The sequence below is a fragment of the Harpia harpyja genome, chromosome 9 (assembly GCF_026419915.1).
Source record: "Harpia harpyja isolate bHarHar1 chromosome 9, bHarHar1 primary haplotype, whole genome shotgun sequence".
NCBI lineage: Eukaryota > Metazoa > Chordata > Aves > Accipitriformes > Accipitridae > Harpia > Harpia harpyja.
The window spans coordinates 1,297,877-1,323,623 of record NC_068948.1 but is presented as its reverse complement, the minus strand read 5'-3'; the positions used below and the strand labels follow the sequence as shown (position 1 = coordinate 1,323,623).

At 38.8% G+C, this 25,747-nt stretch overlaps 1 protein-coding gene across 10 annotated transcripts in view; it reads left to right on the top strand.

The window, feature by feature from the left end:
• Window positions 1-25,267, top strand: part of NFAT5 (nuclear factor of activated T cells 5) — a 77,185-nt gene extending 51,918 nt beyond the window's left edge. For 8 of the 10 annotated variants that reach the window (XM_052796237.1, XM_052796243.1, XM_052796239.1 and 5 more), the window contains 9 exons: window positions 1,706-1,878; window positions 5,762-5,896; window positions 6,069-6,121; window positions 8,130-8,262; window positions 8,888-8,983; window positions 12,410-12,558; window positions 13,058-15,500; window positions 16,688-16,934; window positions 17,847-25,267. In XM_052796237.1, coding sequence (XP_052652197.1) covers window positions 1,706-1,878; window positions 5,762-5,896; window positions 6,069-6,121; window positions 8,130-8,262; window positions 8,888-8,983; window positions 12,410-12,558; window positions 13,058-15,500; window positions 16,688-16,926 — 3,421 coding nt within the window. In that variant the 3' untranslated portion in view covers window positions 16,927-16,934; window positions 17,847-25,267. The remainder of the gene's footprint in view (window positions 1-1,705; window positions 1,879-5,761; window positions 5,897-6,068; window positions 6,122-8,129; window positions 8,263-8,887; window positions 8,984-12,409; window positions 12,559-13,057; window positions 15,501-16,687; window positions 16,935-17,846) is intronic. The other 2 variants (XM_052796238.1, XM_052796246.1) reach the window with 1 other exon arrangement.
• The last annotated feature ends 480 nt before the right edge of the window (window positions 25,268-25,747 follow it).

Genomic DNA, 25,747 nt, shown 5'->3' with positions numbered 1-25,747 from the left:
TACATGAACTATAAACTGGTGACTGGTTCTGCTGGTTGTCTTGTCTTTTAACAAGTACAGAATTGCTAATCAGAAGAGGGAAGGAGAATATTGGGACCTTCAGATCCCTTTAGGCCCAAAAGGCTGGGAGTTGTGGATTATGAGGCTAAACTCTGGCTTTTCTCCGCTCTTGTTTTGCTTGTTCCATTTCTGTCATTTCCACCAGATAGTCCTTTGTTGTGGAAGCTTCCTGCTTTGCTGTCTTTACAGAGCTTGTCTGGTTGAGTCTAGGCAACGTTTTGGATACAGTTTACAGATGCATGTCGGCAGTGCACGGCCGCTGCTGAGAAGGGATGCGCTCTGTCTGATGGCAGTCATTAACTGCAGTAGATTTCTGAGCAAGTGGCCTCATCTGCCTATGTGGTTTGGATCTCACAAGAAACTTTAGATATAAGTGATTCCCTAATAAGCTTTTCGCATGTATCTTAATATATAGAAAGGGAGTGATCCTCTTTCAATGTATTCTTTTCAGTAGAAGGTCTTTTTTTAATAGGTAGGTGGTTAAAAGCTGCCACTCTTTACTTAGAAGCTTGTCTTGTTTCAAGAGAAGAAATGTTTCTTCAACTTAAAGTGTCCACTTCTTAAGCAGGATAATGCGGTTTGCTAATAGACTGAATCAATTTGATTTTTTAATATAAAATATATTCCCATGCTGAGTTTGGAAACTGCCTCTTGGAGAGTAATTTTATAATTGTCCTCAAGTGTTAATGTAAAACCATGTAAGTATAGAGATACCAGAAAGATGAATTTGGAATTATCTAGGAAGAAAAGTTTTCCCTAGGCTGTTTTCTCAAAAGGTATCTTGATGTCTCAAAAGAAATCTTCCTAGTATTTCAGTGATGCTGTAGCACCTCTCTATTGATGGTAATGCCAGTTCTGAATCACAGTCTCCTCTCTGCTCCCTAGCTGTTGCTTATTGGCCCTCATGCAGCACAAAAATTTGTTCTACTCAGATTATCAGATGGTCCCTGTGCTTTTTAGATGTAGGGCCTAAGATCCTGGTAAAATTACAATATTCTTCTTCTTAACACATCAGGCTGTGTTTGGTTTGTTTGTTTGTTTGTTTTTTGAGTTTTTGTTTTGTTTTTGTTTGTTTGTTTTTTGCTTGAAATTATTTTGCATCTGGCATGTCTTTCTGAAAGTTAGCACTGCATCTCTCTCTCACCCTGGCCCTGTATACATTTCCCGTAGGACCACAGTTATGGTATGACGTATCTATCACTTCCAAGTTCCACTGAGCATAAAAAATAATATGACTACAGTAAGTTTTCTTCTACTACTGCTTTAAGTGAATGCAGAATATTTTGTAGCGATAATCCTACAAACCCAGATCTAGCCCTAGGAATGGAAGAATGAAGATCTGTGATTATAAATTGAATGCTTACCAGAATTACTTTGTTACGTTGCATTTTCTGTTTTATTCGTACTACTTTCATATTCCTTCCTCCCATGATTCATCATCCAAATTATGTAGGGTTGAATTGAAAACTGGACTATATAATGAGAAAGGTCATGTAGAGATTTCATGTAAATAAAAAAAAATTTAATAACATTTCAGTAATTACTTCAAGAGTTTTGACTTTGTGGCTTATGTAACTAGTCAAAAGATTATGAAAGATGCTGAACGTATTAAACTATTAAACTGTCAACTATTTTGTGTTGTTAGGGTTGATTGCGTGGGAATACTGAAGCTGAGAAATGCTGATGTTGAAGCTAGGATAGGGATTGCTGGTTCCAAGAAAAAAAGCACACGTGCTAGGCTGGTATTTCGTGTTAACATCACTCGTAAAGATGGCTCAACTTTGACTCTTCAGACACCTTCTTCCCCAATTTTGTGCAGTAAGTATCAAAATAAAAGGTTGTTATCAGAGGACTCTGGATTTTAGTCTGATTGCCATAAAATGCCTTGGGGGAAAAAACCAACCCAGTGTTAATCTGTGATTATTTCAGAATTTCTATGGTTAAGATCTCATGGATTGATTTTTATTTGGGGTGGGGTGCTAGTTAAATGACTGACCAGTAGTTAAAAGTAGTTATACATTTCCTGACCCTTTATTAAACGAATTTTTGCCTTTTAGAAGGTCACAATTTTTGCCATGATTGCTTTGAACTTATATGACCTTTTTGATACAGGTTTTAATCTCTTCTGTATTGTCATGTTTATCTGTCAGCTTTCAGTGACAGAAAGGACTTCTAATAAGTTAGTAAGCGTGGTGCTTTACAGTTGTGGTAGTTTGTTGGGCCAGAGGCTGAATCTATTCTGGTTCAGTGCAAGAATGAAGCATTTTGTAGCTATTTATTAAATGCTCTGTTTAGTACTGAGCACAGATGGCTGCATTCACTGGTTAGGTTACACTGAACAACAGGGAAAATGAAATCAGAGGAGGCTGCAGTACATCAGGGGCTGCCTGTGCCTATAGAGTCTGTAGTGACTTCCAGTTACGGGGAATTCTGCTCATCTGTCAAAGAGAAAGGATCGGGAAATGTGTTTAATACAGCTGTTGATGGGATTACTGATACTGACGAACAAGAAGATAGGAGAGCTTTTTCTCCATGCATGGAAAATAGTATGATAATGCAAGCTCCTGGGTGCTTGTGTTGTGCTCTTTCCATTGTATAAAAATTACTGGGGTTTGGTGTTTGTTCCCCCCCCCCCCCCCCCCCAAAAAAAACTGTCGGTACCTATTGTGTCAGGGCTCCTATTCAACTCATCAGAAACTGCAGCTTTGTTGCCAGTGAAAGAACAGATTGGAAGGGGAGATAATTCGAAACATGTGAGCTTCCACATCAGATACCACCATGCCATTCCAGTGCTGCAGGCAACAGGCGATTTGGCAGATGTGGCATGTAGCCCGTCTCTCCTTCCAGTATTCTGCTCTCACATAGAATCCCTTTGCAAGATTTAGGGAGAGCAGGAACCCTGCAGAAACCCTGAAAAGGCTGATAACCAAAGACATGTCACTGTTGACGCAGGGAAGGACTCTCCTTCTCTCTTCAGCGATGTTCTATGCTTTAGGCAATAGCTTGACATTCGGGGTGCTCTTCCAGAAAGGTCAGCTTGAGGTGTTCCCGTCCCTCTTTTCCCTTCTCCTGCCACTTTTTGCTAAATCTTTCTTTTTCCAGTGTTTTTTTAAACTGGTGGAGTTCTCAGATTTATTGCATTTATGTTGTTGGAAAATGCATAAATACATCTGCTAGAAATATGGTTGTCTCTGTAGCTCCATTCCAGTTAGTATAGCATTGTAGTATCTGATATTAATTTTCAGATTTAAGAAAAGAACATTTTCTATAGAATCTCCGAAAGCTATTTCTGTATACATTTTGTTTGTATCATTAACTTACTGGTTAAAGATAAAATTATTTAAATCAGAGCACAAATGGGAATGGAAAACATCTGGTGTTTTCTTAAACACATAACAATCCAAAACTTGCTACTCTAAGTAGAAGCTGAGAGTCTGAGTTGTTTGAGAGACCCATTTTAAAATAGGCTATTTAGCTAAAAAAGCTGTATTTGATGCACTTCCTGCTGAGCTTGTTGGTAAGGCCATTCCAGTACTGGTTTGTGAGGGTCCCTTGTAGTCTTCATTCTCTGTTGAATGTATCCATTTATACCTGTAACATTAGTAGCTATGTTTTGAGACATGGGCAGGGAGTAAAAAGCAGAATATATGAGAGTGATGGGGACATTAGAAAAAGGAAGGGACATTAGAAAAAAGGAAGGAGGAAGGAAGGAAATAAACGTTATCCTTACATAAATAAAGTTCTAAAAAAAAAAAATACAGTAAGGAGTAAATTGGTTTAGTTTTTAGCAAGCTGGGTTTTGGTCAGTTGATAAGAAAATCTTCCTAATTGTGTAAGCTGCTAAGAGATTGCCCAGGAATTTTATAGCATCTCCATTGCTGGAAGTCTAAAACAAAGAAACAAAATGCTCTGGTTAGGCTTGTGTCTTTGAGGAATGATGTGGGTAAAACTGATCATGATGTGAAGGTTCAGAGGAGAATTCTTGAGGCTCTTTCCAGGCTTGCTTTCCAGGATTCTGTGGTTCTGCTGTCTTAACTTACTCTGCAGTTATGGTGACTGGCAGTAGACCTTAACCAACCGAATAGCACTGGTACATGTATGCTGGCTGATCAATATGGCATAAAATTTTGTTGTTTATTAAGTTATTTATGTAAATCATCTTCTCCAGCACATTACATCTGGTTTGTTTGCTGCATACATCTTATTACAGATGTATACTGTACCTTCTCATAATAAGGTTTAAATTTTCACTCGTCAGAGCCTGTTTATATTGTGTTTTATAACTAATATTGCTGTCAAAGTTGCAATAATGTTCTGGAAACCATAGGAAAGACATTAAGTAGATGCAGGCTCTTTATTTAAGGTCTATGTTTTAAATAGGCTTTGTTAACTTGCTAGCAAACCTAAATCCAGTTACTCTTTTCAGAAGTTCAAGTGCCTTGAGCATATTTAGTAGTTGCGTAATGGTTGCCTAGGAGCCTGCTGCAACAGTTGTAGAAAAATCCTTTCTGAAAGGTCATTAAATAATTTGGAGTGTTACAATATGTATGATGTTCTATGTCGTAAGCCCAGAGAATACTGTTATTAAACACTAAAATTGGGCCACATAAATACAAAGCACAAGTACAAGCTTACGCCACTAGGATTTTATGGTGAATACAAAAGGTGGTTGAGAAACCTGTATTAGAAACTGAAATTATTTTATAACATATTAAATGTGACAGACTCAAAATACATTATTTTAAAATGTATGTCTATTTAAATTGTCTTTGGTGCTCATTTTCATTTAACACACATGGTCTTACTTGATTTATGCTTTAAGAAGCATAGAAGTAGTTTGCAGCAAAGACAATTTGTAATATGTGTTATATAAATCATCATCTGAATCACTGGCTGAGAGGCAGAGGTTTCCAGGGACATGTATCTGTAAGCCGCGTTCTCTTTGCTAGTTTATAGGATATAAATTGCTATAATCCCCAACCACAGAGGTGCGACTTTTGCAAGGATTTGTATTAGCTGAAGTATATAGGTCTAGCAAATCATAGAATCAGAATGGTTTGGGTTGGAGGGGACGTTAAAGATCATCTAGTTCCAACCCCCCTGGCACAGGCAGGGACACCTTCCACTAGACCAGGTTGCTCAAAGCCCTGGGTTAGTTCTTCCACAAGCCAGAAAGCTATGTCATTTTAAAAAAAAAAAAAAATCTATAAAAAAACAGGTAATCTGGGAATTACTGCTTCTATCCTTTTGCATAGCAGAACAAAATAAGCTTCATTAGAAAAATGTTTTTATGAGCTTAAGGGTAAAATTGAAGGTGTGCTTCAGCTGTATCTAAGGGCTGATGTATTTGTCTGTCGCGCTCTGTGCCAGGAAATTGCAGAACCAAATTTTCTTCTCTCTTTGAACACTTTGCTTTAGCTCAAACACTAAAAGTTTCGTTTTGAAGATTTAATAAATGCAGGAGAAAAGGGGAAAGATTATTTATGGATCATTTACTAAATGTGATTTTTATGAGGTCATTATGTTTAGTGAGGAAATAACAGAAACAGTTATCTTCTGAGAAGTTTGTAATGAATGATACAGTAAAGGAAGAAGCTCAGGAATTAATTTGTTCTTTCCTTTATAAGCCTGTGAGTAAAAGCTTTTTATTTTGGTTGTTGGTATTTTCTTGATTTCAAACCATGTGTTTTTTCAATTGCAGCTCAACCAGCAGGAGTTCCAGAGATCCTAAAGAAAAGTCTGCACAGTTGCTCAGTGAAGGGTGAAGAGGAAGTTTTTCTGATTGGCAAGAACTTTCTAAAGGGAACAAAAGTGATTTTCCAAGAGAATGTTTCTGGTTAGTGTGAAAGCAATAATGGCTTGGGTGCTGAAGAGAGCATGATGTTTGGGTTTACATTGGTTGATAAAGTTTAGTTGTAGAGAGCAAACTGAGAAGCAGGATCAAAGGCACTAAAATAAATTGCTTTATATTGATGTGCAATAAATTATGCCTTTTAACTTTCATTTAGATGAGAATTCTTGGAAGGCAGAAGCTGAAATAGACATGGAATTATTTCATCAGGTACTTTTGTATTATTTGTTATTAATTATTATTTGTTGTTATATTCTAATAAATAAAAAAAACCTCTGAATCTGTTTCCAAAGAAAAATCGAATAATCCTTTCCCTTTTCCTAGGCATTTCTAGAAATAATATTACTTTTCTTCAAATAAGTTCTTTAGTGAGTCTGGTAGAATATCAGATAGGACAAGGAGTAATGGCTTTAAACTGAAAGAGGGTAGATTTAGATTAGACGTAAGGAAGAAGTTCTTCACTGTGAGGGTGGTGAGGCACAGGAACAGTTGGCCCAGAGAACTTGTGTATGCCTGTTGTGGTTTAAACACAGCCAGCAACTAAGCATCGTGCAGCTGCTCACTCAGTTTCCCCCCACCCAGTGGGATGGGGGAGAGAATCAGAAGGAAAAAGGTAAAACTTGTGGGTTGAGATAAGAACAGTTTAATAGAACAGAAAGGAAGAAACTAATAATGATAATAATAACAATAATAAAATGACAATAATAATAAAAGGATTGGAATATACAAAACAAGTGATGCACAATGCAATTGCTCACCACTTGCTGACCAATGCCCAGTTAGTTCCTGAGCAGCGATCCCGTGCCCCCCCCCCCCCCCCCAACTCCCCCTGGTTTCTATACTGGGCCTGATGTCACCTGGTATGGAATACCCCTGTGGCCCATTTGGGTCAGCTGTCCTGGCTGTGTCCCCACCAACTTCTTGTGCCCCTCCAGCCTTCTTGCTGGCTGGGCATGAGAAGCTGAAAAATCCTTGACTTAGTCTAAACACTACTTAGCAACAAGTGAAAACATCAGTGTGTTATCAACATTCTTCTCATACTGAATCCAAGACATACCACTATACCAGCTGCTGGAAAGAAATTAACTATCCCAGCTGAAACCAGGACAGTGCCCCATCCCTGGAAGCGTTCAAGGCCAGGTTGGATGGGGCTTTGAGCAACCTGGTCTAGTGGAAGGTGTCCCTGCCCATGGCAGGGGGGTTGGAACTAGGTGATCTTTAAGGTCCCTTCCAACCCACACCATTCTGTGATTCTACGATCATTGTTTGGGGTTTACACAAGTATAATTGCTCCATTTCTAATGGAGAACTTAGATACCACAGTAGGAGTGTAGTATATGAACTTGGTGAGTAAGTCTTTGCCCTTACATACAGTGTAATTAAAAGGCCTAGTATGATTTTTCCAGTAGCTTTCCTAAGGACACATTAGATTACTACTGAGTGGAAATAGATTGTGTGTATGGCATAGTCTTTATACCTGGCTGAATTTCTGTTCCACTCTGAAATGTTTTACAAAATATTTGTTTGTTCTTTTTGACACAACTAAGTGTCTTTATGGACTATTGGACTGAAATTAGAGAAATTGTTAGATGTAAGTGACGTCTGACAAATATCTTCTTGCTCCCACCTCTGAAGGCCGTGTTCCATGCATGCACTGATAGAAATGATTTCTTACTTCTAGTGGGATAGACAGGTAGCTGGGGCATAAACAGACCACTCATCACTATTACTGTTGATGAATGATTGCAGTCCTATTTCTTGATGTCTGCTCAGTGTTAAATCCGCTTAAGTGTAACATGAAACTGCATCCTCCATCTGTTCACACTGAATACAAAGACCTAATTCAGCAGAACAGTGAAGTGTCTGAGTCCAGCAGAATTTGATGGCAAACTGATTGCAATTCAGTAAGGCATGTTAGGCATAAGCTTATATTTAAACTACTGGACTTTATACGTCTTTCCTTTCTGCACCTTCCATTTGAGCTGTAAGTTGCCAGTGAGCATCATATAGGCAGATTATTAAAATCTCTCTTCTAGCACAAGTTAGTTATCAGTTTACTTCACTAAGTGTAACTTGATCACATTTCCCGCAATGTCTTTGTTTCTTATGGTGTTTTATCAGTCTGTTTCTTTGTTTTGGTGGATGTAAATAAAATTAAGGTCAATAGTAATGAAGTAAAGTTTCTAATGTGATTTTAAAAATTATTTTTGTATTGCAGAATCACCTTATTGTGAAAGTGCCACCATATCATGACCAGCAAATAACTTCAGCTGTTTCTGTGGGAATATATGTGGTGACCAATGCTGGAAGATCACACGATGTGCAACCATTTACGTACACTCCAGATACATGTATGTAAAATAGAAGACTGGGGGAAGGAATGGACAGTTTTACCTGCTAAACATCTCATTTCTGATTTCGTAGTATTTAGCCAAACAACAGAAATGTTAAGTAACATGGATCTTTTCAAACTCCTCTTGCTGGCAAGGTTTGCTATGTTAAATAATAAAATCTAAAGGCTTGGCATTTCTCATTTACGTGACAAGTAGTTCAAATTTCAGCTGCATGGAGACAGCTGTTCTTACGAAGTAGCATCCATTTCTAGTATAAGGTTCAGAATGAAGCCGAGCAGGAAAAAAAGTAGACATGCTAAATAGAGTGCACTAAATATAACCAAAAAATATCACCAAGCTTTATCCTAAGGAATGTTGACATTTGACCATATTGTGTATTTTTATTTACCCATATTACAATACACAGTACAATTGCTGACTGGCTCACATTTTTGGAAGTGAAAATGGTATTTTGGGCACTGTGATCGTTGGTGCATTCATGGCCACAAACAGAAAGTTTATGTACAACTCAGAATGTTTCTCTGGGTTTCAAAGAACCTTAATTTCTTTAAGGTATAAGTAACTGTTTTGGCCCCCCCCCCTTTTTTTTTTCTTGTTTGTTTTAACATAAGGAAGTTTTCAGTGTGTTTTGTCTCAACAGCTGGTACTCTGAATGTTAATGTGAAGAAGGAAATCTCCAGCCCAGCCCAACATTGTTCTTTTGAAGAGGCTATAAAAGGTACTAAATTGATTCTTATCATTGTTGTTAATAATTTAACTATAAATTCCTACCCAAATTTGGAGGAATGAATCAGACGTCCCGTGAAGATAAGTCTGTGCTTATAAAATCTGGCCGTATTCTTACAGTGAGGTTTTTTTCTGATTCTGAATATGCTACTTTATAACAGTATATTTTAACATGAGCTAGTATAGAACAAAGAATTTGAAAAAAATAATATTAAAAAAAATTTCTGTTTTTCATGCCTCAGGCCCTGCAGTCTAATCTTCATTTAATATGCTTGCAAGTGAAGAAGAAAAAATGAAGAAGCCTAAGATGGTAGTTAATGCAAAGGATATAGAAACTGTGTAGTGTTAATTTAAGAAAAAAACACACATAAAGGTAGTGGTGGGGAAGAACTGAGTACTGAAAAACATGAACATTCCAACTTGGTATTTTTCGGAAGCTGTCCAGTGGTTTTATAAGACTGCTTTCAGTGGGTCTAGTTAAGAATGCTAATTCTGGCAATTTCAACTTAATCCCTTCAGTGAGGTTTTTTTTTTCCTGACCATTCTGTCCATGCAAAGTTTGTTGTTTTGTTCCAAGGGAGCAAGTTTTAGGTTTGCCTGGTTTTTGAGTGTGAAGTGAATTGATCCTTCCAATACTGAAGTAAAGTAGAGGAAGGAAATGTTTCTTAGTTGATTGTTGAAACTATGGTAGTGTACAAAGGTTAATGGAAATTTCCATAGCCTGCTCTGGTGAAAGCAGGTTGAAAGGTAAGCAAATTAACAATGTGATCACAAGTTTGATAGGAATCCATAGCTTCAGGTTAAAATCATGAAGCTCATGTTTGAAGTTAATAGCTTGGTCTTGGCAGGGGATATATTTACAAGCTGACTTTACAACTTGTTAGGGAGGATAATACAAGGTATGATGAGTTTAAACCTGCAGAGAATATTTGGGGGAGAAATATGCAAAAATATTTAGGGCAGTGAAACAAGCTGATAAAAGGACTGGTAAGACTAATAGTAGCAGGATTAAAAAGATGAGTAAGATAATAACTAATGTATTGGGACAAGCCTGACATCCATCTAATTGAGTATGGAGGCTTAACCAAAGGAAGATACCAACTGCTTCAGGAGAACATCTGCTGTTCATAAGAACACAATGTGCTATTTCTGTTGCTTCATCTCCTCCATGTAATTTATGCAATAAATCTTAATTTTCTTTCTTGTGTGGGTTTTCTGCTAGCCAGCTCTTTTTTGATGGTTCATTCCTGTACCTATTATACTCTAGGCTGATCATGAACCAGAGGTCAGACAATTTTGTCTGCTTAATGTACTTTGTCTCTGCATATGTCCCAGCCCATCCTTACTCAGTGTTCTGAAATGATAAAGACCAGGTGTGGATCCAGCAGGATGCTACTTCCTTTCTGTTTCCTTTCACTGGGAGCAAAATCCTAGAATTCATAATTTCTTAAGTGGCATCATTTCCAGCAGCCCTGGCCAAATGGAATGAACTGTTGCTGCCAGGGATGTGTACAGTTAGGTATTGAGCTACAAGGCCTTTTTCTTCCTATCGCAGGCAATTTTAATCTTTGTCTCAGGTATCTGTGAGTATTCCTTAAAATAATTTCTATGACAACATCAGCATATATAAAGAAACCAAAATGTGGCTTCCCAAAGCCATTACAGATTCCTAGCTCTAACATTTTAAGAGACCGCAGATTTGACAGACTTCAATGACAAGTTACATTTCAAGACAACAAATGTATAATTTAAGCTGTTCTGTAAAACTTGAGGAAGATGGGGGTGTATGGACAACCATGTAGTTCAGGTCTTTGCCTTCTAACACTGAAGTAGTGCTGGAGCCTTGTTTTTAAGTGGTTAGTGATAGTTTCAGTTTCCATCTTTGGAAGAAAAGGGAAAGAGGGTGTGTATGCCTTGATAAGATGGTAACTATTCAGAAGTTCTAAACTAAGTGTATTACAAAAACATAGTAAAACAGCAAAACAACAGTGTTTCTCTGCTTTTGAAACGTCTTTTTCATTATTAATCTCGCTTCTTTTTTTCATTCTTCCAACCAAATATGTCACTGTGAACAAACATACCATCGCTAGAATCTAACCTGGATATGATTAGGTTTTTTTTTAATTACTTACATAATTTTTTAAAATTGTTTCTGATGAACACAACATGATTAAGCACATAGAAGAGAAAAGCTTATAAATTGTGACTATGGTGTAGAAAAATACTGACTGCTGTCTTTAAATACACTGTATGACTAGCTGTCCCGGAGTAGACGTATTTTAGAATAGTCTCACTCAATTTGCATTCCCTGCCAGCAGCACAGCCTAACGTGTCTGGTCATGGGGCTTGTATTTCTGGAAGCACCCCAAACCTGTGAGTTAACAGAAGGAGGGAAAGAGCTTATTTGGCGGTCGGTATATTGACAACTGTTGCCATACTGATGGCTGAGAATTTATTGCTGAAGACAGAAAATAACATTTCAGGAGAGTGTCTTTGGTTTTACATAGAATAAACATACAGTACTGTTACTGAGGACATGGCATACTGTTGATATAAATTTGCAGAAATTTTACTGCTATGTTATTGTAAGATTTAAATTTGTTAAAAGCATGCGGATCGGTTGCTTTATGTTGAAGAGTAATTCTTTAATTTACTTAAAAGTACTTAGGGAACTATGGTTTTTACGGGCTTTCCCATTGGTTTGTTTTCAGCTCAATTTCAGCAGTATTTGAAATTAAGGAAGTTTATTTCATTTACAGCAAAGATCTCAGCTTATGTAATATTTTTTACGTGAATCAGGAAAAATTAAAACTAAAAAGATCCAATTCATTTTTAAGAAGCTACCTTTCTACTTTAAAAAAAATAGGCACTGCAACGGCAAAATAAAAACTTGCTCTTGCTACAGATCTGGCATGCAGATTATCTAGTTTTTGCTTGATTAGTCCTTTAACAGGATAAAAATACAGTATGAATGCTTTGAGCACTCTGTTCACATGGTTATCTGAAAACGGATATTTTTTCAAAATTAAATAGAGAAGTTGTATAGTTAAAAGTGCAGTAAAATTTAAAATCTGATAATCTGTGGAAAGATGTCTTAAGCTTTTATGTTTGTAGTTTAAGCAGTTGGTGGATGGCTGTCCTGGTCTAGGAAGATAAGAAATGGAAGAAAAACAAAACTATGGCATTGCTGTTGGTCTTAAAAATAACCTTTGAAAGTTTCAGGTTTTCTAGGATTATTTGAAGTATTGAAATGTTTGCAGTGATCTCTCTGCATATTAGCATCTTATATGAGGATGGGGGTTCTTAATGGTAGGGCTGAAAAGTGAAACAGGAAGCAGGCCACCACTAGAAACCCACTCTTTGTATAGTGAACATTAACATTCCATTGCCCTCCTTTTATTTTTATTTGTGACTGCAGCAGTGAAAGCCACTGGTTGTAACCTGGAGAAGGTAAACATTCTTCCTAGTGCCTTGATAACTCCACTCATGCCAAGCAGTATGATTAAGAATGAAGATGTGGCTCCAATGGAAGTAAGTGCAGAAAAAAGATCTCCCCCTGTCTTCAAGGTAAGTTTGATTGTGATCTGAAGATAGTAGCTTTAATAGTCATAGTTACATCTACCCATCAGTCCATGGTCTAATAGTGGAGAAGAGTAACACAAGGGAAAATGTCATGTCTGATGTCGGTCTGGGCAAAATCTATGATCACAGAGCATGATTAAAATAATAAGTTACTTTCAAAGGAAATTATCTATCTTCAAACAGATTGATTGGCTAGTGATACTATGATGAATTTTTTTATGCTGTGACACAGAACTAGTAAATTACTGTAAGAATATTATTTTAATCACTTCCTAGCATTGTTTTCATTAAATTGTACCTTGACTCCTTCCCTGAAGTCGCATTTCCACTGCTAGTCATTTGCTTACTTGTTTGATTATGTATGGAGAGATACGTAGCCATCAAATCTTACGTCTGATCTTCCCTGAACATAGTGGATTGGTGGAAATTTTATAAGTATAACCTGAGTAAGCTTACAAATTGCTACATGTATTGCTCTTTTCAGGCTTCAAATGTGGTTGGACCAACTCAACAAACATTGGAAAACAGTATGTCTGGCATATCAACTTCTGCTTCCCATTTACCTTCTGAAAATGAAAACCAGCAACAAATACAGCCGAAGGTGTATAATCCAGAGACACTAACTACTATTCAAACGCAGGACATTTCCCAGCCTGGTAGCTTTTCAGCAGTTTCTACTCCGGGTCAGCTGCAGAACAGTGATGCATTATTGCAGCAAGCTGCACAGTTCCAAACAAGAGATTCCCAAACCAGGGAAGTCTTGCAATCAGATGGCACAGTAGTCACTTTGTCACAATTAACCGATGCATCACAACAACAACAGTCTACACTCTCAGAACCAGCACAGGCATTGCAGCAACAGATTTCATCAAGTATTTTCTCATCAGCGAGTGGTGTGAGTCAGTTACAGAACACTATACAGCAACTGCAAGCTGGAAATTTTCCAACAAACACTGCCACTGGCAGCAATAGAAATGTTGACTTGGTGCAACAGGTATTGGAAGCTCAACAGCAGTTATCTTCTGTTTTGTTTTCTGGTTCAGACAGCAGTGAGGATGTTCAAGATCAGCTAAATGCAGATATCTTTCAGCAAGTTAGCCAGATACAAAATAGCGTAAATCCTGGGATATTTTCCTCATCAGACACAGCTGTCCATTCCAGACCAGAGAACCTTTTGCCTGGACGAGCTGAAAATGTTCATTCACAGCCTGAAAATGCATTGTCCAACCAACAGCAACAACAACAGCAGCAGCAGCAGCAGCAGCAGGCAATGGAGACTTCTGCGGCAATGGTGATAGGAATCCAACAAAACATTTGCCAAGCTGCAACACAGATGCAGTCTGATTTGTTCTCATCAACAACTTCAGGGAATGGAGCCCTCCAACAGTCACCTGTTTACCAGCAGGCTTCTCACATCATGAGTGGGTTATCAACAAGCGAAGACATGCAAATGCAGTGTGAATTATTCTCTTCATCTCCTGGTGTTTCTGGAAGTGAGACTACTCCTACTGCTCAGCAGCAGGTCTCCAACAATGGACCTACTATGTTTCAGGCATCAAATTCTGCAGATGGAGAAGAAGCTTCAGGACAGAGTAAACAGATGCAAAGTACTGTATTTCAGACCATGGTTCAAATGCAGCATAGTGGAGAAAGTCAATCTCAAGTTAATATCTTTTCATCTACCAAAAACATGATGACTGTTCAGGCAAGTGGAACTCAACAACAAGGAGGTGGTCTGTTCCAGCAAGGTGGAGAAATCATGTCTATTCAGTCAGGAAGCTTTATGCAGCAGTCTCCACATTCACAAGCTCAGCTTTTTCACTCTCAGAATGCTATTGGTGATACTCAGAATATATCACAGGAAACACAAGGCTCTATTTTTCACAGTCCAAATTCCATTGTCCACAACCAGACCAGTACTAATTCCTCAGACCAACTGCAGCCTCCAATGTTCCACTCACAGAATGCCATGGGTGTATTACAGAGCTCTTCAGTTCCTCAAGACCAGCAGTCTGCCAACATGTTCCTTTCCCAGAGTTCAATGAGCAACCCTGCAACTCAGGAAGAACAGATGTCATTCTTTACAAGCCCAAATTCCATTTCTCCTCTTCAGACAGCAACAAATACTGAACAGCAGACTTCTTTCCAACAGCAGACACAGATCTCTCATATCCAGAGTTCTATGCTTCCCCAAGAACAGCCCCAGACTCAGCCTGCTCAGCAAGGTTTGTTTCAGTCTCAAGTGTCGTTAGGCTCTATCCAGTCCAGTTCAATTCCTCAGAACCAACAAGGAGCTATCTTCCAGCCTCAGCATTCGATAGTTGCTATTCAGAGTAGTCCTCCGTCTCAAGAGCAGCAGCAGCAACAACAGCAGAACATGATGTTCAGTAATCAAAATGCAATGAGTACAATTGCTTCTCAAAAGCAAAACATGATTTTCAATCCAAATCAAAACCCAGTTACCAACCAGGAGCAGCAAGGCCAGTCCATTTTTCATCCACAGACTAACATGGCATCAATGAACCAGGAGCAGCAGCCCATGCAATTCCAGAGTCAGACTACAGTGTCTTCTCTTCAGAATCCTGGATCCAACCAGGCTGAAACACAGCAGCCAGCCATCTTCCATAACTCACCCCAGATTCAGTTGGTCCAAGGGTCACCAAGTTCTCAAGAGCAACAAGTCACCCTCTTCATCTCTTCAGCTTCCATGTCTGCCTTGCAGAATAGTATGAGCCAGCAAGAGCTGCAGCAGTCTCCTATGTACTCTTCTCAAAACAGCATGGCAGGAATGCAAGGAACTGCTTCTCCTCCACAGCAACAAGCTTCTTTATTTCACAACACAGCAGGAGGTGCTATCAACCAGCTGCAGAATTCTCCTGCTTCATCTCAGCAAACATCAGGAATATTCCTGTTTGGCATTCAAAACAGTAAGTGATAGATGCCCTATTCTGAGTTTACAATTTAGAAGAGCTACTCATTGGAGTCCACAAGACAATGTTTGTTCAATTCTAAGTTATCTAAAAAAAAAATTCTGGAATAGGTAATGTAGCACTACAATTGAGAATATACATACTCATTGTGTTGCTCTGAATGTTGCTGATTGTGCATGAGAACTTAGCTTAAATACCTCTTGGTCGTCTTACACTTAGGATAAACATGTGACAAAACCACCTTAGAATTGTGTGTATATCTATATAGAAATAAGTGTATATATATATAAAATATTATTAATAACACACAAATAATACATAAAATACATGTATGCACATGTTAAAAAGAAAAAAAAAGGTTATTCCTGCTTAAGACAGCTCCAATAATCTTTCTCTTGCTGCATTTGGTTTCCACAATTTATGCAGAGGCTTTCTCCACACTTTGTTGAAGAAAAGCAAAGATATTGAAGCTGTGTAGTCCAGAAAAGTGTCTCCTGAAGTGTCTTTGAAACCCCTTTAACTTTATAAGCCTGCAGTTTTCCGTATCTCATCTCTGAATCTAGCCTCTGTGACAACAAGTTCTTTGGGACGTAGATCCTTTCATCTGTCTGTAAAGAGCCTGTGAAGCTCCAGAAGTAAGAGATGCAGATGATGATTGCAACAGCTTATAAAAGATCTGGACGGGAAGCCATAGCTGTGTACTTGGTCTGTGCTTTGCTGTGTGAACTCTTTGACAGTCAGGCCATATACAGCCAAGCCTTTCCATGAAGCTGAAGATAATGCTAATGCTAGGAGGTGAGACACAATTTGTAGATTTATAGAAGGAGCTAGTGGATACCTTGGCTGAACTTAGAAAGACACATCTGCAATTAAGACAGACAAAGGATAGGCATATTCAGTACTTCTCTTATGCTATGCATTTTGTTTTCCTTCTAGCTAAGTGTAGTCCTCTGGGGTGTTAATAGAGTTTGGTCATAGTACAGAGGCCACCTATTCAATACGTACACCTTGAACCTCTGCTACCCTGAGGGAGTGGTGAGCAAAGGTGGTCATGTGAACAAAAGCACATGTAACTTTCTACACAGTTTATAGTCAATATGGATATATGTAAAGAAGTTGGCTAATTCACTGCATGTACTAACCTAATTTAAATGGTCCTTTGTTCCTCACTTACTGCTTAACAGACTGTGGGCAGCTGCTAACTTCTGGACCAGCTACGTTGCCGGATGAGTTGATGGCTATAAGTCAGCCAGGTCAGCCACAGAGCGAAGGACAAGCAGCAGTGCCAACGCTTCTCTCCCAGCAGATATCTGAGACTTCTCCGCTACCTTCAGCTATGGCAACCAATCAGAATATTGAGAAAATAGATGATCTGCTTGTGTCATTGCAAAACCAGGGGAACAATATGGCTGGCTCATTTTAATTAGTCAAGTAAGTAATGTGTTTGGGTTTCTGGGTTCTTTCCTGCCACGCATACTTCTGTTCAGTAAGTCTTTACTTCAGAGTGTATCACCGAGCTTTAGTAGGTTAGCCAAAATACCGGTAATGCTGAATTAAGAATATAATACCGGTGTCTAGAATAAAGAGTTTTTAAAAACAGTTAGAGGTTAGAATTTATATGAAACGGTTGAGACTGGGTCTTGTTGTTCAATTGCTGTATGTTTTGTCATCTGCTGTTATGGTCTAGTACTTTATTGGGAAGGAGAGTAGATCGCTGATGGCTTGGCAGATAAAAGCGTTACAAAATATGGCTGTAGTTAAAAACTTAAGGCTTATCGAGTAAATAACACCTCAATTCTGTACTATTCTGAAGTTGCCCCCTGGGTTACAATAACAATGTGAAAACAAGTTTCGGTAGAATATGGCGGTTATTGAGAGTGTGCTGCATGCTGAGTCTCTGTTAAAAATGAGCTGCAACGATCAGCTGTTACTAGGAGACATTCTGCTTTTAGAAGGTGCCTTTTTCAGAGAGGTGAAAGAGGCTTTGACTACAAATGAGTACCAAGAACCAGGATGACTCTGGAATCTAGTATTGTCCACAGTGTGTAACTTGGCTCTAGTTAATTGTGTTGCCGTCCTAAATCCCCCATAAGTTTCACTTAAGTGATACACTTCATTTTCTAATCTGAACTGTTTTGTATATGAAGTCATGAACTTTAAAAAAAAAAAAAAGTGGAAGGACAGTAATCTTCCTCTATGAAAGAGTGCTGCATTCTGATAGTCACTCATAGTTTCATGTCTGCTTGTGAAGAACACTTTCAAGATGGAGGAACTACATAGAAGTAAGAGAATGACTTTTGTTAGTTATGCCTAATTTTTTTGCTTGCTTGTTTTTTCCTGCAGAAATTCTGTGAAGAAAAAAGCGATGATTTTCCAGATCCTGTCAGACCTTCCGCCTCTGGATTAGGCCGTGTGGAACTGATTGCTTCTGTCAAAAAGTGGCCCTCTTCTCTCAAGAGCACACACATGGCCAATTGCAGCGTCTAGCACCTAAGGCCGTGACCATAGTATTTGGGTTTTGTAGTGCCAATAATGCTGAAAAGCTATGCTTTGTTTTACTAGGGCATGGGATTGTACTGTTACCAGATTCCTGAACCTCATTAACAGTGGGGTGCTCTTTGAATTTAAAGCATATCTGGTCAGTTGTTATTGTTGTTAGAAGGTAATACACATTACCACGTTTACTTTTTTTCCTCCTCTTCCTTCTTGACATCCCCTCTTTTGACTAGAAAAGCTTGTGAAGCAGAAACATCAAATGCCTGTGACATGAGCCATGACTCATAACTGTCAGTAAGTGAAGGGATCGCATGTTTTACAGTTGAGTGGGAGAGCTAATACTGCAGTTTGTTAATTGCAGTAGGTGGCAATGAAAAATACTGATAACTGTAATGAGCAGAGAATTGCTTGCTGCTGTAGATAGCCAGAGGTGGGTGCTTCCCATCTGAGAATGTGATTAACGGTTTTCCATGTCTCTTACATGTAACTGTATATAGAGCAAGGGTTTGGTGGCTCTAACAAAATGAAGAAATGAAGGGGAACTTTCAGTTAAATTTTACTTTTAAAATCTTACCCTCTAAAATACCATCAACTTGAAAAGAACTTTCTGCCTGGTTGAGGAAGGAACTCCTCTGTGTCTCTCACTCTGACTGTATGGGTTAGAACTCTGTAAAGCTTCATTAGCCATTCTCAAACCAGCCTTCTCCCTTTCATTCTCTTCATGGTTTTCCTTCTCTCTCCCTCAGTTTCATATTGCGTTTTAAGAGAGACATAAATATCCTACTGGCTTTAAAGATCAGAAGCAGCTTTTAGGAATCCATGGCATTAAATTGCTTAGTCAGTAGAAGTTTTGACAAATAATCAAGGATTAAGGAGAGAGGAAGCAATTTCTCTACCATCTTCTAAATGCAGGAATCCCCCATAACCAGTCATTTTCCAGCTGTTACTGATGTAAATCTTCAGCTTGACTTTAGTCCAAGTAGGGGGCAAACTACATCATTTTTAAGCATTCTTGAAAATTTCACTTCATCCTGAGCTGTTGCATCTTTGTAGCATATTGAGCTCACTGCAGTTTTGAAGTGATTTTCTTTTTTCTACCAACAGTCCCCAAGTCTAGTTTCTAGATTGTCATGTCTCAATTTAAAAAAAAAAAAAAAAATTGACTGATGTTACAGAATGTAAAAACAACCCACTCCAGACCATGCAGTTGTATTGTGAGGCATGTGAATTTTTTGGGTGCTCCAACTATCCGGACAGTTTTGTGATATCTCACTACAGCCTCATTCAGATATTTGTTTCTTCTCCTTCTGCACGTAGAAAGCTGTTGCTGCAGTTAGAGCCCAACAGCTGTCATGTATGGCGATTATGCCTTGGTAGAGTGTAGTTGGTATCATGTCATTTTTCATTTTTGTTATTTTAAATAACAAAGAATAGTCTGTAAATGGTTTTTAAGTTACTCTAGTCTGTTTAATGTGTGTTTTTCCCTTAACGTGTGTGCTTAGTTGAGCCGTGTAGAGTTTTTGTTTGTTTTAATGGATTTTCCTGTTCGTCAGTCTGTCATAACGTTCACTTTCTCTTTCTGTCTCTCTCTTTCTCTCTCTCATTGAGAGGCATTGAATTACGTTTTCAGTAGTAAGGCTTCTTGCCGATATGAAGGGAACTTTTCAGAAAGAGACCTGCTCTGGGTCATTTAATTTTGAATACAGTTTTCAATCGTTCAAGTTTTGGATGGTTTATATCTAATGTGTGTTTCATTTTTTTGGAAAGCTATATTTTGTATTTAGGAAATGGTATACTATTTTGCTATTTGTACTGAGTGAGTACATTGGCATAAATATAAAAATTTATATATATACATATATATAAAATATTCTTTTTGCCACACATTTTTGTGGTAAATTTGTGAGTTTGTCTGATGTTCTACCACAACGTGGCGTCTGATAACAGTGGGGTGGGGTGGGGTTTGTTATGTCTTTATTGAGTATTTAAGTACTTTTTGCAACATAAATAACTTGTTCATCTCTCGCCATTCCATCAGGCAATTTATTGTTCCAGCTGGCTATGAGAAGCTTCACTGCGTGCTTTGATGTGTCTGTCACTCAGCAATACGATCTAGTAAGGAAACCCGTAGGCATTTAGGCGTATATAAAATAATGGGGTTTCATTCAGAATGAGCCATTCAGCTTTTATCCACTATCATTGTCTATTTAATATTTTATTATTAGCGCCTCTGTGTTTTAACTCTTAATTTATGATTATGCTAAAATGTTTAAAATTTTAATCATGATAAAAAGAATTCCCTGCTTCATAATGTCCAGAGCTGCTTTAACCCTGAACCATACTTTTTCTTTCTGTGATTTTTTTTTTTTCTTTTTCCTGCTAAGACAAAATATTAACAAAATCTTGTTATGGTTCATGACATGAAAACAGCTATCTTGCAGCATTGACTAAAAGCTATATGAGGCTATGTAGAAGACTGAGAATTATGGACCGAAACAACTTCCAGATGGTTGTGGAAGTTGATCACCAGTTATTCAAAAATGAACTGGTGGCTTTTGCAGGATCACAGTCCCAGGACAAGCTGTTGGGTGTCATCTGGGGCCTTCATACACAGAAGTAATAGGAATTACAAATTCACTTGTGTGCTGCTTCAATTTGTTCCATTGTTCCGAAGGGGTGTATCCTTACGTTGAAGTGCTGTTGGTCAGTGCCAAGTCACCAGGGACCAATTCTCCGTTTAACAAGATGGGTGTCCAAAAGAGAACTTCATACCAAGACTGCTACAGCTCCAGGGGGAGGGTATGTTTGAATTGTGTGTGTATTTTAGGTCGCTTATGAAGAGAAGAGAGAAAAAAAAAAAGTTACAAAAAAAAAAAAAAAAAAAAAAAGGGCTGTGCTATCCCATTTTTCACTTCCGGATATCACCTTTCTTTTCTTATGTTAAATTTATCTTGTTCATTTTAGGTCAATGTTTAAATGTACAACACTTTGAACATGTGATTTGGTTACAAAAAGTATTTGTCTTACGAATGAAGAGATTGCTCAGTGGTTGATTAGTGCTTGAACTGCTGCTTGCAAACAGCTGTTACAGAGGATAAAGAGAGGTTTGATAAGCCAATAAAGAGCTTAAAGACAGGCTGCAGGATTTCATGGCAGAAAGACCCAAGAACAGTGTGAGCCACATCTGTATTTTATCAGTCCTGAACATTTACTTTTGTAATTTAAGCAGTTGATACTGATAATTGGAGCTTACTCTACTTTTTTTTTTTTTTTTTTTTTAAATCTTTGTGTTTACTCCTCTGCATGCTCACACTGGCATGCCTGTTAGCTCTGAGCAGATGGAGTGCTTGCCTACAGAGATGAGGCGGTGGCATCACGTCTAGTCCATTTTGGTTGAGAAAGTTAGAAGATACTGAGATAGTAGTCTCTATAAATGTGAAGTTTCTGATATTATTATAAAGGGGAAGTTACTATCATATCCACAAAGCAGCAATTAAGTATAGAAGATATTACTAGGTGAAAAATGAAAAACTGTAGAGCTGCATTGCTGGGATGGATTTTCTGTATCTTGGTTTTTTTCTGCTGCTTGAGCTTGCTCTTAAAAGAATTGTTAAATCTAAACCTTCATGTTAGATGTGGGCTATACTCTTCAGCTGTATATGCCTCTAAAGCACCCATGGTCCACTATCTGCACAGCATCCGTGGTGCATGGTGGTTTACAGAACAGCGATTTGCTGGCACAGATTAAAATCTAGGGAGTCGTACCTGCTAGCTACCCGTTGTGACTTCTGCATACATTCTCTTGTCCGCTTATACACTATGTGTGTGTGTGTGTGTATATATATATAAAAAACCCATGTGAATAACACATAATACGCAGTTATTAGGTAAACATCTCCTCTGGCAGGAATTTACTGGTGCTTTGTGCTTAATTAGCAAGTCCACATTTTGTTGTTAATTGCCTCTTCACTGTCTGATCTTTCAACAGGTATTCAAGCCAAATGTTTTGCTATTATTTTAACATAAAAATAGTTCAAGAAATAATTTCAGCCTTGCTGTTTCAAAGTGGATGTTTAATCACCAATCACTTTATAATTACTTCTAACTACTGACAGGGTGGTTACTTCCTATGTAGTTTTAAGATAGAGTAAAGCATGAACAGTTAAGTGTTTGTAACTTTGGCAGGTTTTTTTACTGGAAATACTAAGAGCCTGGGCAGCTGTATCAGTTGACATTCCCCTGATTTAGATAAGTTGAATTTTTATTTTTTTTTTAAAGCTTCTATTGTGATTTTGATTTAGGATATCATTTCTAAAAGAAAACTTGTCTGAACAGATTTTCTACTCCTATGACCTTTCCAGAGTCTTCAGAAAGAATACCAAACAAGTCAGAAGCTTGCATTTGTCTTAAAACATAGTTTAAATTGCAATTTGAGTAGCAGGAAAGATGACTTACTAAAAAGTAAAATCAAAAAAGTTGTTACTGGGCTAAAAAAAGCTACAGGTAGTTTCCCCCAAGGGTACGTACGTGTGTGTGCAGGCATGCACATGCACATTCGTTAAGAGTTAGAAAAGAGTTTCACTGTCAGTCTTTGAATTCCATGCCTCTGTATGGCAAATGGTTGGGTTATTTTTTCAGGGTAAATACAGGAGCGGAGTACAAGGAATTATGGATATTTATCTGAGTGATAGAAGCAAGAATGAGGAGAATGAATTGCTTTGCATGCTCTGAGCTATGAGTTGTAGGTGGAAAGTGAGAAGAGGAAATACTGATCACTGGTGACTTCTCATTAGTGCAAAATTTATTTTCAAGGAATAGGTGTGTTTGGTGTTCCAGAGGACTGGTGGCAGCTCTGTTGTTTTACAAGCTAAAAGGAAACTAGTACTGAGATGCTTGCTTTGTTTGTTTGTGGTTTTTGTTTTAATTTGGAATAGTCTTTTGGGATAGCTTGTGAGCACTTCATGTTCATATTCAGACCAATTATGCCAGTGGTGTACGACAGTAGTCACCTGAGCCCACAAAGGGGCACGTCTGCCTGTGCCCCCTGCAGGCTGGGAATCGAGCATAGAGGGTCACTGTGGGAAATGTGGTAAATGTTCGTTAGATACAAGGAAGAATGCAGCAGCAGATAAACTCCTGTAAAAGTGTACTTGTAAAATTCTCTAGTTGAGTATGAGGCTCAGAGGGGTTACACAGGAGGAAAGGCTTTTCCTTTCTTATAATCTGTATAGGTATGTAAATATGCAATGCCTGTATATTCTAGGATATATATATGTATATAGAGGAATCGTATATCTATTATATATAAATAATTAGTAGACACATGCATAGAATACTGTTATATTTACATTTTTATAAACCTGAAATACTACTACTTTTCCTTAGTCTGAGGTTATTTACCAAGGTTTTTGTAGTAACTCATTAATAGTTGTATCAACACCTTTCCGTACTGTACGTGTGGCGCTGTTGGTAATGTTGCTCCAGAAACTTGCTCGGCTTGTGAACGTCACTAATATCCATGGGTTGAAAACAGCTGTACACTTTTGTATTTTTATATATTTTTATTAATAATTGCAGATGTGGTGTTAGCTAAACAGTAGACCTGACAGCCTCGGTTGAGAGCCTGCCCACTGGATGGGCTCAGGAAACGCAGCAGCGGCTGTCTGCTTCTGTGTGCTCCCCTGCCAGCTTTCCTCAAGTGACTCCTGACTTCGGCACCTTTTCCATTCTCAGTGTCCCAGCAGTTCGTGCCGATAGGGAATGGTGGTGGCTGTGTTGCTCCGGAGGAGCTGGGCTGACACCAGCAGCTCTCTCCCAGTGAGGGTTATTAATTGTTCTTGCATAGCAAAGGATCCCGTTTGCTGCTTAGCTGGGTTGTGTTTGGATCGGGAAGGTGAAGCTTAATCTGTCATTCCTCTTCTCTTTATTCTCATAAAGGCAGGCATCTTTAATTTTTTTTTGTTGTTTTTTGACTGATGTTTTACTGTAACAGTCAATATCTAGAAAACTCTCTCCTTGAAAGCTGGTGAAAGCTCTTCTTGGTTTTTAGCTGTGAGGAACCCTGCTGCGACTTGTACTGATTTCTTACAGATTGTGTGAGAAATTAAACCCCCTGAAAGAAATCCAGATCATAAAATCAATAGCATGTATTTTGTCCACCACAACTCTTCATGCCAAATCAGGGGTGTTCTGCTGCAGTTTGGCATGAGGTTGGTCAATAGACATTGCCCTGGTACAGGCTTCATCAAAGCACCTCTGCCAAACCAAAAGCAAATGGCCTCATTTCTTCTCTTTGAGCTGTCAGTTTGCAGGTCTGATTTCCGCTGTTTCCAGAGATCTGTAATTTTTGCTGTTACGGTTCATGAAATTGCCTCACAACATTCAAGTGTATTGGGACAAGGGTGAGGAATCCAAGGATTTCCTTGCTTGCTGTGGGACACTCACAGACATTCTGCGAGTGCTTGGTTCAGACTCCAAAACTCCAACACCCAGCAGCAGCCCACTGTACAGTATTCCAGTTGTCTGTATTTGCTCCAGGATTCAGATTAGCAAAGGGTCCTGTGTTCAGATCGCGTAAATGGCCTTCACTTCTTTTTAGCCCCTGGAACTGCCCCTTGGTGAGCCGGGGAAGGTCTGGCCCGCGTGTCCCTTGTGCAGGTGGGTCCTCACGCATGAGTACAGCCGTCCCGGAGGTCGGGATAACGGCGCTCGAGGGGAAAAGCTCCCTTTTGAAAGGAGGGAGCGTGGCGTTCCTGGGTGTTGCAGAACTGGAAACACATTCCAGTATTCCTGAAGCTTTTTTTATTGTGGATGCTGTTTGAGATGAGGTTATTTGAAATATTTACATTTGAGCTCATTATTAATGAGTAAGCTCCAAAAACCTTCAGAGCAGAGCTTTCTACCTCTGTTAGTAGCTGCATCTTTTAAGTGGCTTACCTGCCTTTCTGCCATGTGTTCCTGGAGCGCACTGGTCGACCGCTGAGCTGCCTCTTCCACTGTCCTGCGATGTGAAAGTAGCACCAGATATTCCTTTGTGCATTTCTGTGTATATGGCTTTCGTAGTTGGGATTTTCAAAGCACTGATACCCGGTGTTTTCAGTTTGTTCTATGAGGGGATATTTTATTTGCATCTATGTTTTTAGCTATCCTGTGATAACTTGTTGAATATTAAAAAATAAAAATATTTTGCTTCTATTGGGACATTTGTATACTCGCAACTATATTTCTGTAAACAGCTGCAGTCAAGAATAAAACAATGAAAGTTTTCATTTTGCAGTGTAAAGTCTTGTTGTGTTTTTTTCAAGGGCATCTTCTGTCTGCCAGGAGAAAGTGCTGTTCTTCAGTACAGAATCAACCCATCTGGGAACCATACGGCGCTAGGGTCAGGAAATACTGGGAAGGCAGGAGCCCGTGCCGAGTTGTGCCTGTGGTGGTGTGTGCTGCTGGAGCTGTTGCGTAAGAAAAGGCACTGTGTCATGCCTGCACTTTTAAAAAACATTGCAATGTTTCTTTTTGACTTTGTGGCATTAAGTCTGAAGGAACCATTGGGTATACTACCCCAACCCCAGCCTGCACGTTATAGAGCGTTCAAGGAAATGGTTTTCATTGTCAGCCTGGAGCAGGATTCTGTCTCTGAGGTACCTGGGGGAGAAGCAGAAGTCTCCCCTGGGGTTGGTCTGGGGGCTGTTCTGCCTGAGGGAGGTAATGCTGGAAGTCCTAAGCCAAGATGATGCGAGCTCTGCCTTGCT